This window comes from Schistocerca nitens, chromosome 9, assembly GCF_023898315.1.
Source record: "Schistocerca nitens isolate TAMUIC-IGC-003100 chromosome 9, iqSchNite1.1, whole genome shotgun sequence".
NCBI lineage: Eukaryota > Metazoa > Arthropoda > Insecta > Orthoptera > Acrididae > Schistocerca > Schistocerca nitens.
The window spans coordinates 214,085,956-214,103,077 of record NC_064622.1 but is presented as its reverse complement, the minus strand read 5'-3'; the positions used below and the strand labels follow the sequence as shown (position 1 = coordinate 214,103,077).

At 39.7% G+C, this 17,122-nt stretch overlaps 1 protein-coding gene across 6 annotated transcripts in view; it reads left to right on the top strand.

Annotated features, from left to right (window-relative positions):
• The window catches only part of LOC126202989 (DNA ligase 4), a 291,615-nt gene that overhangs the window by 8,169 nt on the left and 266,324 nt on the right, over window positions 1-17,122 (top strand). For all 6 annotated transcript variants that reach the window (XM_049937187.1, XM_049937186.1, XM_049937183.1 and 3 more), the window contains exon 2: window positions 7,475-7,650. In XM_049937187.1, coding sequence (XP_049793144.1) covers window positions 7,475-7,650 — 176 coding nt within the window. The remainder of the gene's footprint in view (window positions 1-7,474; window positions 7,651-17,122) is intronic.

Sequence of the window (17,122 nt, the reverse complement as noted above, 5' to 3'; positions counted from 1 at the left end):
GCTCAAAGAATATCTGGTAAATTATGACTAAGAGCCAAGATACTCCCTCAATTCTGTATAGAACATGAAAGGGAAACCATCGGGCATTGGTTGAGTTATACTAATGTCATTTACTTTTAAATATCAGTACTGCTGACATCAGTATCACTCATCTTTGGTATATGCTTGTATCATGGTGGCAATATGTCTTGGTTTTCCTTCTGAAGAAACAGTGAATATTTTTAAAAAATGTCTATTTCAGTATCTACGTCAACAAAGAAGTGCCTGGACACTATCCTCTATACATATTGCAGCACTAATATATGACCTGATTTTTAGCAGTATTTTGCGAAAGTTAAGTAATGACATTTTGTAGGGGTGCTACCGAAAGTTTCACGTACTGCCCTTCTAGTAATCAAGCTTGTTTCTATTAACTTCTGTTTATCTGCAGTTCAGTTGTTCTGTTTAGAGGTGTGATATCTTAACCTTCTGATTTACTGGTTTACTAATTGTGATAACTACTGATACTCCTCTCGTCCTGGTTTACTACTAAACTGAACCTGAGTAACACTTCCTCTGTATACTCATTCTCTGAATTAAAAGATTCTACCTCCCATCTGAGAAATGAGGTGTCATCCTCCTTACCTAATTTACTGAAGCAGTGGACTTTCTGTTCATTTATTAGGTCTTTGTGGTGATCACTTTTGCTACAACTGCATTGTGTTCACTGAAACCATCTCTGTTTGCAAGTCATCAAAGCAGTTAGCTCTGCTCGTCATCAAAAGAAAATAATACAGTAGAAGATAAATGGGTAGCTTTGTGAGATGAAATAGTGAAGGTAACAGAGGATCAAATAGATAAAACGACAAGGCTAGTAGAAATCCTTGACCATCACTGGAGATACTGAATTTACTTGATGAAAGGACAAAACACAAAAATGCAGCAAAGGAAGCAGGTGAAAGGGAATTACAAACATTTAAAAAATAAAATTGACAGGAATTGCAAAATAGCTTAGCGGGAATGGCTAGAAGACAAATGTAAGGCTATAGTAGAATACATCACTAGGGCAAAGAGAGGTATCATATAAAAGAATTAAAAAGGCCTTCCTAGAAAAGAGAAGCAGCTGTTCAGCATCAAGAGCATGATTGGAAAACCAGTACTAAACGAAGTAGGGAAAGGTAAAAGGTGGAAGGAGTATAGAGAGAGGCTATCGGTACATATGCAACAGCATGCAGTACCTAATGTGCTCTGAAATGCTGCACATAAAAGAGGGTTATATTGCTGATAGAAAGGGAGGATCAAGTGTTTTGGATAGCCCTTGGGTTAGGGACCTTTTATATACCCAATTGAGTCCGCAGCTCGTGGTCTCGCGGTAGTGTTCTCGCTTCCCGAGCACCGGGTCCCGGGTTCGATTCCCGACGGGGTCAGGGATTTTTCCTGCCTCGAGATGACTGGGTGTTTTTGTGTCGTTTTCATCATCATCATTCATCACCATTACGGTCGGAGGAAGGCAATGGCAAACCACCTCCACTAGGACCTTGCCTAGTAAGGCGGCACGGGTTTCCCGTGTCGCTCCCCTATGCTCTGTAAAGAAGTATGGGACTCATCATCATCATCATCATCATCATCATCATCATCATCATATACCCAATTGCAGGATCGCTATGCTACAGTACAGGGTCATAGTAAATATTACATATTTCCTCTTGCTTCGACAAATGGAGGAAATTGGTTGATTCTTCCAGCACTGGATGCAGTCTACAGTGGGTCTTAAGGGCCTTATGTAGACACCATTATGTTGTGGGCACTTCTGTAAAGTTATCCAAAAAAATTTTTACCATTTTCTCGTACCAAAATGGAGCCACAGATCCCAAGACGGCTATGCACAGCACATAGCTGAAATTTTTACAACATGTTGCTACTATGCTAATCTCAAAAAGCCTTGAAAATTTTCTTGATATCTTTATTTGTTTCCGAGATACAGAGGCTCAAACTTCTCGTACTTCTACATATGAAATATGCATGTAAAATCTGGTGTGAGGTGAAAATGTGGATTATAAAGTGATGTCACATGGAGAAATATCCTTTAAAGTGTCTCCATTGTCATCAGATTTATTTTGGGAACCTTGTGACAATACTGAAGCATATACATAATTTTTGTGCATATGAAATCCAATCTCAGGTGAAAAATTAGTTTTGTTTTATTTCAGTTCCACGTAAGTAAACTATCAAAGTTTTATGGACCATGAAGATTTTTCGTGATGAGCGACATGCTCTGTTATGGTACGGAAAAGAAGCAAACCGGCAGAAAAATGTTACTATTGGAGCTCCACAAAGATGAATTTGCTCCTGTGTGAAAGATTCTGACTGAAAAGTGGGATATTACTGTTTCATTCTACCTTGCAGAAATATTTCCAAAAATTTTGGTATCCACTTATTTTATACTGAGAGAGAAGAAGGCAGTGGCAGCAGGAAAGAGACAGAAAAATAAAAAATACTGGAAGATAGTAGACAGTGGTTGTGGTATACAAAGAGCGAAGGAGGCAATGACAGTGTGAGAGAAAGAGGGACACAGTTGCAGTGGAACATAGTTGACAGTGGAAGAACAGTATTAGGAAAAGAATGAACGAGACAGTGCTTGTAGGGAAGGAGAAAGTGGAAGTGGGTAAGAGCCAGTGATAATGAGAGATATAGTCTAGGAGAGCGATAACAAGAAAGAGACTGAATGAGAATGGGCAAATGGGAGTGGATGTGTGTGAGCGACTTACAACGATGGGATGGCCTAGTGGGTGTTAGTGAGTTACAGTTACAGGAGCTTGTGTGATTGAGAGGTAAGTCACACTTTAAAAAAGAGCACAAGTGTGTTTGCATACAAAAAATTTTAAAGGTGCTGAGGAAGGTAGAATGGGGCACCTGAACCTCACTTTAAAGTCCGAGTGTTTTAAACAGGAGTACATTTGCATTTTTTGTGTTCTGATATGATCATTTTCCACACTTATAAGGGAAATGAACTTGAAGCAATATCATAGAAAGAGAAGATGACATAGATGAAGATGATATTGGAGATGTGACACTGCAAGAAGAATCTACCAGAACACTGAAAGACTTAGTCAAAACAAGGCACCTGGAGAAGATGACAGTACATTATAATGAATGATATCCTTGGGAGTGCCATCCATGACAAAACTTTTCCACCTGGTGAGTAATATATGTGGGAAATGTGAGACTTCAAGAAGAAGACAATAATTCCAATTCCAAAGAAAGCAGATGCTGGAAGGTGTGAATATTACTGAAATAACAGTTTAATAAGTCATGGCTACTAGATACTAATACAAATTATTTGCAGAAGAATGGAGAAAACTAGAAAAAGCCAACCTCAGGGAAGGTCAGTTTGGATTGTGGATAAATGTAGGAATACCCCAGGCAATACTGATCGTATGACTTCTCTTAGAAAATAGGTTAAGTAAAAGCAAACGTATATTTATAGACTTAGAGAAATATTTTGATAATGTTGATTGCAATACACACTGAAGGTAGCAGAGGTAAACTACAGGGAGCAAAATGCTATTTACAACTTATACAGAAGCCAAATTGCAGGTAGAAGAGTCTAAAGGCATGAAAGAGAAGCATTGATTGAGAAAGGAGAGTCAACTCCTTGAAATGGAAACAGTTGATAAGGAAATGGGACAAGGTTGTAGTCTGTCCTGATATAATTCAATCTGTACGTTGAGGAAACAGTAAAGGAAACAAAAGAAAAATTTGAAGAAGGCAATAAAGATCAGGGAGAAGAAATAAAACTTTTGAGACACAAAGTGGTCAAAGAGTTTTGCTATTTGGTCAGTAGAATAACTGATGATGACTGGATGAGAGAAAATATAATGTGTAGACTGAAAATGGCAAGAAAAACCTTTCTGATGAAGAGAAATTTGGTAACATTGAATATAGATTTAAATGTTAGGAAATCTTTTCTGAAGGCATTTGACTGGAATAGGTTAGATCATGTAACTAATGAGGTGGGGCTGAATAGAAATGGGGAGGAAAGAAATTTGTGGTACAACTTGACTAAAAGAAGGAGCTGGTTGACAGGAAATGTTCTGAGGCATAAAGGGTTCACTGATTTAGTATTGGAGGGAAGTGTGGGAGGTAAAATTTGTACAGGGAAACCAAGAGATGACTAAAGTAAGCAGGTTCAAAGAATGTAGATTGCAGTAGTTATACAGAGATGACAAGGCTTGTGAATGATAACATAGCATGGAGAGCTTTATCAAAACAATCTTTGGACTAAAAACTGCAACAACAACAAAAAATTATGCTCACATTATACCATTTTATGCTGCCATAGATATTACCCTGTGTTTGTTTGACCAGAAATCCTTATCTTGATTTCATTTCACTTCAGCAACCACCACTATATCTGGACTTTGCCTTTCCATTTTCCTTTTTATTTTCTAGCTTCCATACCCCAATCAAACTGACAAACCACACTCCAATTCAATGAATATTACCCTTTTGTTGGTTATGCAATCTTTTTCTCATGATTACCTCCTTGGCAATCCCATCCCAGAGACACAAATGGAGAACCAATCGGAAGGTATAACGATGGGGAGATCATGACACACTTCCAGTTATGGGCTGCATCTCCTGTAGACCCACATTGTGTGTTTTTAATACAGTGATTTTCATTACCCTCTGCATCATGCTGTTGATCATTGCTGATTCTTAGTCCTTTTGGGGGCAGTTTTTCACCCCAAGGGCAGTCAGGTGCCCTATGCCTCTGGCTGCTCCTCCACCCTCTTCAGGCCATTGGTGACTTTATACTGGAGGTCTTTGGCTGCTATTACTGCTGAGTTAAGCAGAAGTGTGGATTGAACCTGGGACCCAGGAGATTTTTGTTAGCTGTTGAAGATGCTACCTCCCAACCACAGTGACTTTTGAATTAGCTTGGTAGATAGTATTAATAACAATTTGAAATATCACACATTTATGTACTGGAAGGAACTGATAAAAATACAAAATGACAACTTGGTCCAAAGGTTGACAACTAGCTCTTATATGATAAATTTGAAATTATGCACTTCACAGTATGTCAAAATCATAGGATCCTGTGAATATATTATTCATGACTAAAAATTGAAATCATGCATACCAAACAAATGAGCAGGAGTAATAATGTGTGGGGGTTATCAAGTAGCAGGAACTCTTAGTCTCAGTTGTACATAAAGGCTTCAGTTTATTGTTAGAATACTTGAAAATTGCATGTTCGCTATGTAAGAGATTCTGGGCCGGAATTGTGGGGGTAGGAGGACAGGGCGTTAAAACAATTATTTTGGCATACTGGCCGAAGGTAACCACAATATGCTGAGGTGCAGGCAGTGTAACTATATAACCAAATCAGATACTTTAGTGTTGTTTGGTTATGGTGGTTCACATGATTGGCTAGTGGCTGATTTCCTAAACAAAGGTGCATAACAATGTTTGCAGCAAAATTGATGTATGTCAGTTGGTAATGAAAGATGTTCTGCCTCTGAAGAGGTATGTTATATGTGTGACAGAACAGGAACGGGTGATAGTAGTATACGCATGTGGTGGCTCTTGGAATTGCATACTGAACACTGATTTGATCTGAAGACAGACAGTATTCCATAAGGCAACGTTTAAAATATTTTATTTGTACTATATTTGAGCACTACCCATTCTTGAGCGCATCTAAAAAACACAATAGCACAGCATAAAAAGGGGAGAGAGCTAAAACATGAAAGTAATACAACTACATTAAATGAAGTGTTAAACAAGTGTACTAGTTACCTATAGTAACTAAAATTGAATTACTTCTGGTAACTACTATGTTTAATGATATATTCAATATAATCATGTGACTTTCATGTTCTAGATCTCTTCCCTTTTTTTATGATGTGTGAAGCACATGAGAATGGGCAGTGTCTAGTAGTGCAAATAAAGCCTTTTAAACACAGAATGGTGAATAAAGTCTTTCTTCAAATGTACTGAGGCTGTGGGGCCCACCCAGAAGAAAATGACCACTGATTTGATCCTTGAGGTAAGGTTTGGTGCAGGTATTTCATAAGTATGGAGTAGAATATTGTTAAGAAGATAGGTCAGGTGACAATCACGTCAGTTTGGTAAAGATAATATGGATTTTGGAAAGACTAGTTGCCATTCTAAAACACAATTAGAGATACTCAGTGCTCCAGAGAGGTTGATACTGGATAATTATCCAGGCTTTTAGGTCCAGAAGAAATGACAGCCATCAGAGTCACAGTACTTTTGGTGACTGGTTTATTAAATGCGGACAGAGATGTTTATTGGAACTATTAGAAAGGTGTACAAAAAGGAAGGTGGTCTGTTGAGCTGACGGGGACAAAGTGAAATGGATTGGAGGCCCTGGAAAATTGACATCTCAGTGAGATCTAATTATTAGTCAATATTATCAATAAACATGAAGATTAGACAAGTAGTTTAGAATTTTAGGTTTTGGCAAAAGATAGCTGACAGAGAGCCTCCTATAGGACAATACTCTGCAACTTGTGTTTCATGACTGTGTGTATTGAACTAGCTGTAAAGGGAAATGTAGTTTTGCACAATTTGACATCATGCGGAAAATCGGGTCACTGAGAATCAAACAGTAACTCAATTAAAGAATGATGAGGAAGGGCTCAGTTGCAGACCTGTGAGGGAAAATCATTCTCCACCAGCCTCAAACAGTTGAACAAATTACATAAAACATAGATCTGTGAGGTTAAACAATTATTTGAAGCTGCCTCTTTTGAAATGCAAATCCCAGGTAGTCTTAACAAACATGCTGTGTAGAAGACTGAGCAAATTTAGTCGTCAGTCAGTTACAGATACATTCAGCACAGTGCATCCTGAAAAAATGATGATTCTAACTCAACTTTAGTACATGAATGTGATGCACTTACTTAAAATGTTATTAAGAAAGGAGTGTGGGTAGTTAATTCTCACAATTCCAGTACCAATAGGTATATCAGAGTGTTTTCATCATTACACATTATAACATCACCAGAAGTATGAGATTAATATACTAGACAGAGAAAGAGGCACTTTTTCCCAAAACAATGAATAAATTGTGTTTTGGTCTTCTATCTATAATATATGACATGGTGGTAGAATTCTGAGTCATTTAGTATATTTAATAATAATGTGAAGCCATTAGAACATTCTACTTCATGTGCCACAAATCAGTAAATGATTTACATTTTTACAACCAAACTGAGATAGAAATAATATATTCATAATTCATGCCAGTATAATTAACGTATACAAAAAGTTTTAAGGTCATCTACTTTGAGAACGTTTTTCTTTGAGTGGATGTCATGCTATGACTACATGGTAACAAACTTTTTTTTAATTGTACTGTGATTTTAATTCTTTTTTATTAGACACACACGCACAATATTTGTAATTATTAAGTGAGAGAGGTCTTCTTGCTTGTGGCTTATGCTGTATCTTTTGCCTTCAGGTAACTTTGGTAAAATGGTATTGAATATTGCATCAAAGATAAAATTCTGTGACTTGTGTGAAGTATGCGAGAATATTCAAAAAAGTCCCAAAGAAAAGGCATGTTTGATTCTGAGGAAATACATCACTGAATATAGAAAACTAGGAGAGAGACTGAAAACAGAGGACCAACAGGCAGTAAGTATTTTTATTTGTATTGTCAGTATTTTTGTGCAGGTTTTACTGTCAGTATTTCATGTTGAAATGATGACGTGGATGGAAAAGATGTTGTAACAGAAATAGTACAATAACAATATCTCATAGGACACATGATATTCAAAAGATCTACCAACATCTATTTAGGAACTTAACATCTGATGTGCCCCTTCATTCTTTCCTTTTCTCAGTGCCTCATCCACACTTGTCTTTCAAATCAACTACTGTAGCTTTATCTGTATTGTGTCTTATTTTATTTGTGCCAGACATACTTGCCTGATTTCTTACTTCAGCCACACCATTTTTAAATTCTCATCTGTCTCCTTCCTCTAATTTCTTTTTATAAACAGAAATACGCATCTGTAGCAAAAGTTATGATACAGAAATTATGATGCTACACTACTCAGTGGTTTTCAGCTGCACATGTCTGTTCCCAGCTGTATGATTAATACAAAATAAAGTATTCATAAGAAGATGCTGCAAGCTGTCTAATTTTTTCTTACCCAGATAACTTTCGAATGCATAGAAGCCAAGTTAGAAACAGTCCCACTGTTGTGTAACCTCTGCCCCCCTTGCACCCTATATTGCTGAATTATACAGTAAGCCTTTAACTGGGTGGAAATTGCTTCAGGCTCTTATCTCCTCACGTTTATGGTCCAGGCCCTATTTCAGTTCAGAATCAGATGTTACAAGTCAGAATTTCTTAGAATCCATCTACTCAGGGTTTTCAACCACGTGTTTTTCCCTTCACGATGGTGAGATGGTATTATTATACCAATCCTTAAACCAGGCAGAAACCCAGTCCCCATCAACAACTACTGGCTGATTAGCCTCACCATGTGCTGTGCAGCTGGATGAAATGATACTAGCTTGATGATTATGCTAAGTTCTTGAGTCACAGTAGCCATTTGTTTCCCTGTCACTTTGGTTTCTGGGAGGGATAATCTCCAATGCGCCATCAGGTCAGGATGTGAATAGCAATCCAACAGACTTTTTCTTAATGGTAACATCTCATGGCAGTCTTTTCACCTACAGAAGGCATAATACACCATTTGGTGCCATCACATTTTACTTACTTTGTATATAATTTGGGCTTTTGAGGTAACCTATTGAATTTTATATGTCAGTTTTCATTCCATCAGTTTTTCCGGGTTAGAGGTGGTATATCGCCCAGCTCGTGATGCGTCCAAGAGAATGCAATCCTTTAGGGATCAGTTTTGATTGTTACACTTTTCTTCAATGCCATCATTTGGCTGGACATATCCATCAGACTGTGCTATATGTCAATGAATTTTACATTTCATGTAGCTCCCAGTTTTTAGCCTTGACTGTATGACAGCCCCAAGGAGCTTTCAGCTATCTCCCACAAAATGTATTTCTGTCATCCTACTAGGCTTCATCCTGACCCAGAACTCTACTTGGTTACCCATCACTTGTGTGATGTTGTGCAGTCCAAATTTTTGAGACTACTCTTTGATAAAAAGTTGACCTAGCTGCTCAACATTCGTCAATGAAAGGTTAGCTGGTTTAGGCTAAGAGTGGCACCTTTGGCTCTGACGGGACCTCCCCCCTCCCCCTCCACCTCCCCCTTCCGCCTCCCCCTTCCCCCCTCCTCCTCCCCTTCCCCCCTTCCCCCCTTCCCCCCTCCCCCTCCAGGAATATTATCCCCATATTTTCCCGCACACCTCTTCTTGGTTAGTATCCAGATCTTGATTTAGAACTAATCTATCTCAGGAATCTAAGGTTTCAATTATCTACATGAAATTTCAGTATCTGTTCCTCTCAGTTCTTCTGGTGTGTTAGAGTGCTGCCATCATGTACACTGCTGGCTCTAAAACTGTAAGTAGGATGGGATGTGCTTTTGTGTTTCCCACTGGTCAGGATCAGTATTTGTTGTTGGGAACATGTATTGTTTTTGATGGTGGAGCTGACAGCCATTAACAGAGTCCTATGTTTCATTAAACAGACCTTTTTCAATCATGTTTTAATTTGTAGTGACACAAGCAACCTCCAGGCTATTGATTGATGTTACTCTCTTGTTCACAATCTTCTCTCTGCTTTAAGCCATTGGCACATGAACCATGCTTTTGAATGCAAAAGTTGAGCATGCTGAGCTCAATGTATTGCTGAATGCTCAGAAATGATACAACTTGTTCATATAGTATGTGTGCCTCAATGTAACGTGTGTGATCACAGCACACTTGAGCAGCAGTTGTTGCCTCTATTTGACTTACAAAATACACTGTTTACAAAATGGATGGGCATAAAATTCCTCTGTTCCTCTACTAAAATGCACATTTTCCCCCTTATCCAGATGCTAGTCATATAAATAAAAACTTGAATATCCACAAACATGTTACAAGGCGAAAAGGAAAGTACCCTATTCAGTCAATAACGACATTGGCTGTAAAAGTTCCCAATAGTGTGATACAAATTTACAGTAGTTCTTCACACAGGATAAAAATTATTTCATCATTTTCACTTTTTTTTAAAAAACACTAATGTCATTCTTACATGATCATTGTTCTTATTCTTTACAACATCTGAAATATGAAACTTGAAACAAGAAAGAGCAGACTGTCTTATTGCAAGTAGTCCAAACTGTCTTGTAGACAGAGCCAATCAAACAACATCCCTGCTCAGTACTTCCTCTAATAAACTCTGCACTTTCAAGAAGACTGTGGCTAAATGACCCTCCCCTTCTATTCCTCCTGGAAGGAACTGCCTTAGTCACACTAGATGTAGTTAGTTTTATCTTATTTACCGAGTTGCCCTCATGTTGAGTCTGCAAAGCCTTACGGAAAGTTGCTCACATCCTGCTAGAATGTCCACTCCATTTGGTTCTCCACCTCAAGCACGGTCTTCCAGATCCAGAATACAGTTAGAGTGTCCCTTTAGTCAGATGTAGTGCCAGTAGGGCTAGCGTTTGTTTTGAATACTGTCCAGAGACAAGTAGTGCTTATCTTCATTGTTTTCGACAAGAAGTGTCTAGTAACCACAGTTTAGTCAGCTATCAGTTGCCTTTAGTGAATTAGCAGTCTAGTTAAAAGTTGATTAACTCTCTACAGTAAATTGATTTCTTAGATTGGATAGGATGTGTGACTGCTGTGTACGGACGCAGGAGGAGCTGGCCACTGTTTGCGAACAGCTGAATGTGTTGATGGCCGCTGTCAGCTGTCTTCAGGCTGCTGCCTCAGAGTGTAGCTGCAGTGGGGATTCTGGTGTGTCGCATGCTACACCCCAGGTGTTACATGCTTTGCCCATGGTCCTTGCTGTCGAGACATCTTCGCGGGTACTGGGCGCAGTTGGGCCACCCTCTTCCCAAGGGGAGTGGCGGGTTCAGCGGTATTCGCAGCGCACGAGGCAGAGGGTCAATGTGGAGGCTGGCCGTGTGGCATCGCCCGCTCTGCCTGTGAGTGGACACGGGGGTAGGGGTTTATTAGTGATTGGGAGCTCCAACGTTAGGGGGGTGATGGAGCCCCTTAGGGAGATAGCGGAAAGGTCGGGGAAGAAGGCCAGTTTTCACTCTGTCTGCTTGCCGGGGGGGTCTCATCTGAAATGTGAAGGAGGCCCTGCAGGCAGCGATAGAGAGCACTGGGTGCACCCGTCTGCAAATTGTTGCTCATGTCGGCACCAATGACTCCTGCCGTCTGGGTTCAGAGGTCATCCTCAGTTCATACAGGTGGCTGGCGGAGTTGGTGAAGGCGGAAAGCTTCACTCGCGGGGTGGAATCTGAGCCAACTATTTGTAGTATCGTTCCCAGATCCGATCGCGGTCCTCTGGTTTGGAGCCAAGTGGAAGGCTTAAACCAGAGGCTCAGACGATTCTGCGGAGATCTGGGGTGCAAATTTCTCAATCTCTGCTATTGGGTGGAGAAATGTAGGGTCCCCATGAATAGGTCAGGCGTGCACTAAATGCAGGAAGCTCCGCTCCTACAAGGGTAGTGGAGTATGTGTGGAGTGCACATGTGGGTTTTTTAGGTTAGAGAATTCCCTCCCTAGGCCTGACAAGACCCCTCCTGAGATGAGACAAAGCAAAACGCAATGGGGAATAACAATATTAATGTGCTAATAGTAAACTGCTGGAGCATCTATAGAAAGGTCCCAGAACTGCTTTCATTAATAAACGGCCACAATGCCCACGTAGTACTAGGGACAGAAAGTTGGCTGAAACCAGATGTAAACAGTAATGAAATTCTAAACTCAGATTGGAATGTATACCGCAGAGACAGGCTGGACAGTGAAGGGGGAGTCGTGTTTATAGTGATAAAAAGGACAAAAGTATTGAAGGAAATTGACGGAGATCTGAAATGTGAAATAATTTGGGTGAAGGTAACGGTTAAAGCAGGCTCAAACATGTTAATTGGATGTCTCTATAGGCCCCCTGGCTCAGCAGCTGTTGTGGCAGAGCACCTGAAGGAAAATTTGGAAAATATTTCGAGTAGATTTCCCGACCATGTTATAGTTCTGGGTGGAGATTTTAATTTGCCGGATATAGAGTGGGAGATGCAAACATTTATAATGCGTGGCACGGACAAAGAATCCAGTGAAATTTTTTTAAGTGCATTATCTGAAAACTACCTTGAGCAGTTAAACAGAGAACCGACTCGTGGCGATAACATATTAGACTTTCTGGTGACAAACAGACCCAAACTATTTGAAAAAGTTAATGCAGAACAGGGAATTAGCAATCATAAAGCGGTTACTGCATCAATGATTTCAGCCGTAAATAGAAATATTAAAAAAGGTAGGAAGATTTTTCTGTTTAGCAAAAGTGACAAAAAGCAGACAAAAAGCAGATTTCAGAGTACTTGGCAGCTCAACACAAAAGTTTTGTCTCAAGTACAGATTGTGTTGACGATCAGTGGACAAAGTTCAGAACCATTGTACAGTATGCGTTAGATGAGTATGTGCCAAGCAAGATCGTAAGAGATGGAAAAGAGCCACCGTGGTACAACAACTGAGTTAGAAAACTGCTGCGGAAGCAAAGGGAACTTCACAGCAAACATAAACATAGCCAAAGCCTTGCAGACAAACAAAAATTACACGAAGCCAAATGTATTGTGCGGAGAGCTATGCGAGAGGCATTCAATAAATTCGAAAGTAAAGTTCTATGTACTGACTTGGCAGAAAATCCTAAGAAATTTTGGTCTTCTGTCAAAGTGGTAGTTGGATCAAAACAAAATGTCCAGACACTCTGTGACCAAAATGGTACTGAAATAGAGGATGACAGACTAAAGGCCGAAATACTAAATGTCTTTTTCCAAAACTGTTTCACAGAGGAAGACTGCTCTGTAGTTCCCTCTCTAGATTGTCACACAGATGACAAAATGGTAGATATCAAAATAGACGACAGAGGGATAGAGGAACAATTAAAATCACTCAAAAGAGGAAAGGCCGCTGGACCTGATGGGATACCAGTTCGATTTTACACAGAATATGTGAAGGAACTTGCCCCCCCCCCCTTCTTGTAGCGGTGTACTGTAGGTCTCTAGATGAGCGTAGCGTTCCAAGGATTGGAAAAGGGCACAGATCATCCCCGATCCCCGTTTTCAAGAAGGAACGTCGAACAGATGTGCAGAACTATAGACCTATATCTCTAACGTCGATCAGTTGTAGAATTTTGGAACACGTATTATGTTTGAGTATAATGACTTTTCTGGAGACTAGAAATTTACTCTGCAGGAATCAGCATGGGTTTCAAAAAAGACGATAGTGTGAAAACCAGCTCACGCTATTCATCCACGAGACTCAGAGGGGCATAGACACGGGTTCCCAGGTAGATGCCGTGTTTCTTGACTTCCACAAGGCGTTCGATTCAGTTCCCCACAGTCGTTTAATGAACAAAGTAAGAGCATATGGACTATCAGACCAATTGTGTGATTGGATTGAAGAGTTCCTAGATAACAGAACACAGCATGTCATTCTCAATGGAGAGAAGTCTTCCGAAGTAAGAGTGATTTCAGGTGTGCCGCAGGGGAGTGTTGTAGGACCGTTGCTATTCACAATATACATAAATGACCTTGTGGATAACATCGGAAGTTCACTGAGGCTTTTTGCAGATGATGCTGTAGTATATTGAGAGGTTGTAACAATGGAAAATTGTACTGAAATGCAGGAGGATTTGCAATGAATTGACGCTTGGGGCAGGGAATGGCAATTGAATCTCAATGTAGACAAGTGTAATGTGCTGCGAATACATAGAAAGATAGTTCCCTTATCATTTAGCTACAATATAGCAGGTCAGCAACTGGAAGCAGTTAATTCCATAAATTATCTGGGAGTAGGCATTAGGAGTGATTTAAAATCGAATAATCATATAAAGTTGATCATTGGTAAAACAGATGCCAGACTGAGATTCATTGGAAGAATTCTAAGGAAATGCAATCTGAAAAGAAAGGAAGTAGGTTACAGTACACTTGTTCGCCTACTGCTTGAATATTGCTCAGCAGTGTGGGACCCATACCAGATAGGATTGATAGAAGAGATAGAGAAGATCCAATGGAGAGCAGTACGCTTTGTTACAGGATCATTTAGTAATTGCATAAGCGTTGCGGAGATTATAGATAAACTCCAGTGGAAGACTTTGCAGGAGAGACGCTCAGTAGCTCGGTACGGGCTTTTGTTGAAGTTTCGAGAACATACCTTCACCAAGGAGTCAAGCAGTATATTGCTCCCTCATACGTATATCTCACGAAGAGACCATGAGGATAAAGTCAGAGAGATTAGAGCCCACACAGAGGCATACCGACAATCTTTCTTTCCACGAACAATACGAGACTGGAATAGAAGGGAGAACCGATAGAGGTACTCAAAGTACCCTCCTCCACACACCGTCAGGTGGCTTGCGGAGTATGGACGTAGATGTAGATGTAGATTCTTTGATTCTAATATTGGCGGACAGCTTAAGGACAGTTGAACAGGTTCTCCATTTCCTCCAAGAAAATAGTTTTTATTCTCAGTTATAATGTTTTAAGCTGCTTTCAGGGTAGTTGAGTTTGGGCTGCCTCCTGCTGCACACTGGACATAGGTGTCCCTCAACCCTTCCTTTCTATGCCATCTACCTATCCCTCTTTTAGTCCCTCGACCCTTTATTCTGCTGCCAGCTGCCTATCCCTTTTTTAAATCCTCTTTTTCTGTAGCAGCCTAACCTACTTTTTAGGAGTGAAGACAGAACCTGAAGACAGAACCTTAAGGATTCCTTATCTTTGGTACTAGCTGATGGTGAAGTAACAGCTGAACAGGTGTTTCTGCTTCCTTTGAAATAGTCAGTTCTATTGCCATCTTTAACACTTTGACTATAATTGATCAGGACAGTTGTGGGAAGTTTGTCCCCCCACACCCTCTCCTCATTGCATGGCTTTCCCACATTTATTATTATGGATCATCCAGCTAGAAGGTATTACTTATTCCATTACTCTCTTAGCCCTTTTTGGGTTGGTTGGGGTTCGGATGTGGCTGAGGTTACCCTCGCCACAGATGGACTCTGGGGTGTCCCTTGTCTGTCCTCTTCCGGACACAGTGGCATGACACATATACTTTTACGTCTCTTTAAATTGTTTCTCCTTTCTGATATCAATATCGCTTTCAGTACTTCGATTTTATCACTTCTGCATATTATAACTGTGGTGGGTGACAGGAATTTGATATTGGGAGAAGGAAGAGAAAGAAATATAGTTGGAGCACATGGCCTGAGGGAAAAGGATGAAAGGGGGTGCCACCTGGTACAATTTTACACAGAGCATAATATAATCATCACCAATATTTGGTTTAAGAATCATGAGAAGAAAGTTGTACATGTGGTACACTGGAAGATTTCTGATGGATTATATAATGGTAAAACAGAGCTTTATAAACCAGATTTTAAACTAAGATATTTCTGTTGACAGCTGAGTACTCTGACCATACTTTATTGGTAATCAAATGCAGATTAAAACAGAAGAAACTGCAAAGAGTTAAGAAATTTAGGAGATAGGACCTGGATAAACTAAAAAACCCAAAGGTTGTTGAGAGTTTCAGAGGAAACATTTAGCAACAAAGGAAAGCATTACAATAAATGATGAGTGGGCTGCTCTGAGAGATGAAACAGCAAAGGCAGCAGAGAATCAAATAAGTAAAAAGACAAGGCCTGGTAGAAATCCTTTGGATCTCACTGCAGGTATTGAATTTAACTGACGAAAGAATGAGATATAAAAATCAACAAATGAACCTGTTGAAAAGGGAATACAGATGTCTGAAAAATATGAAATTGACAGAAAACGCTAAATGGGTAACCAGAATGGCTAGAAGGCTGTAAAGGCAATCATGATGTGGGGAAATGTAGATAATGCCTAATGAAAATTAAGGAGACTTTTAGAGAAAAGAGAAGCAGCTTTATGAATATTGAGGGCTTAAACATGAAACTAATACTAAGCAAAGAAGGGAAATCTGGAAGGTGGCAGGAATATTTAGAGGGTCTATATCAGGGAAACAAACTTGAAGACAATATTACAGAAAGAAATGAGGATGTAGATGAAGATGAGATGAGAGATACGGTACTGTGAGAAGAATTTGACAGTACCAAAAGACCTTAGTTGAAACAAGGCCCCTACAGTAGACAACATTCTGTCAGAACTTCTGATATCTTTGGGAGAGCCAGCCTTGCTGAAACTATTCCTCCTAGTTTGCAAGATATTTGGGACAGGAGAGACACTCTCAGACTTCACAAAGAATGTAGTAATTTCAATTCCAAAGAAGGCAGGAGCAGACAGGTGTGAACACTACTGAACTATCAGGTATGGTTGCAAAATATTGAAAGGAATTATTTACAGAAGAATGGGAAACCTCATAGAAGGCAACCTTGGGGAAGATTAGTTTGGGTTCCTGAGAAATGTAGGAGCAAATGATCCAATACTGACCCTACTACTCATCCTGGAAGATAGATTGAATGAAGGCAAATCTGCATTTACAGCATTCGTAAATGTAGAGGATGTTTTTGACAATGCTGTCTAGACTACACTTTTTAAAATTTTGAATGTAGCAGGTATAAAACATAGAAAACAAAAGTTTATTTACACTTGTACAGAAATCAGGCTACAGTTATGAGAGTCGAAGGACATAAATGGGAAGCAGCTGTTGAGAATGGAGTGAGACAGGGTTCTAGCCATTGCCCTGTGTTATTCAATCTGTACATTGAGCAAGCTGGGAGGGACACAAAAGAGAAGTTTGAAAAGAGGATTAAAGTTGAAGCACAGGGATAAAACATTGAGGTTTGTCAATGACATTGCTTTTCTGTCAGAGACAAAGACAGTACTTAGAAGATCAGTGAAACAGAATATACAGTGTCTTGAAAAAAAGGATTGTAAGATGAACATCAATCAAAATAAAACAATGATAGTGGAATGTGGCCGAATTAAATTGGCCAATGGTGAGGGAATTAGATTAGGTAATTAGACTGTAAAAGTAGTAGATCAGTT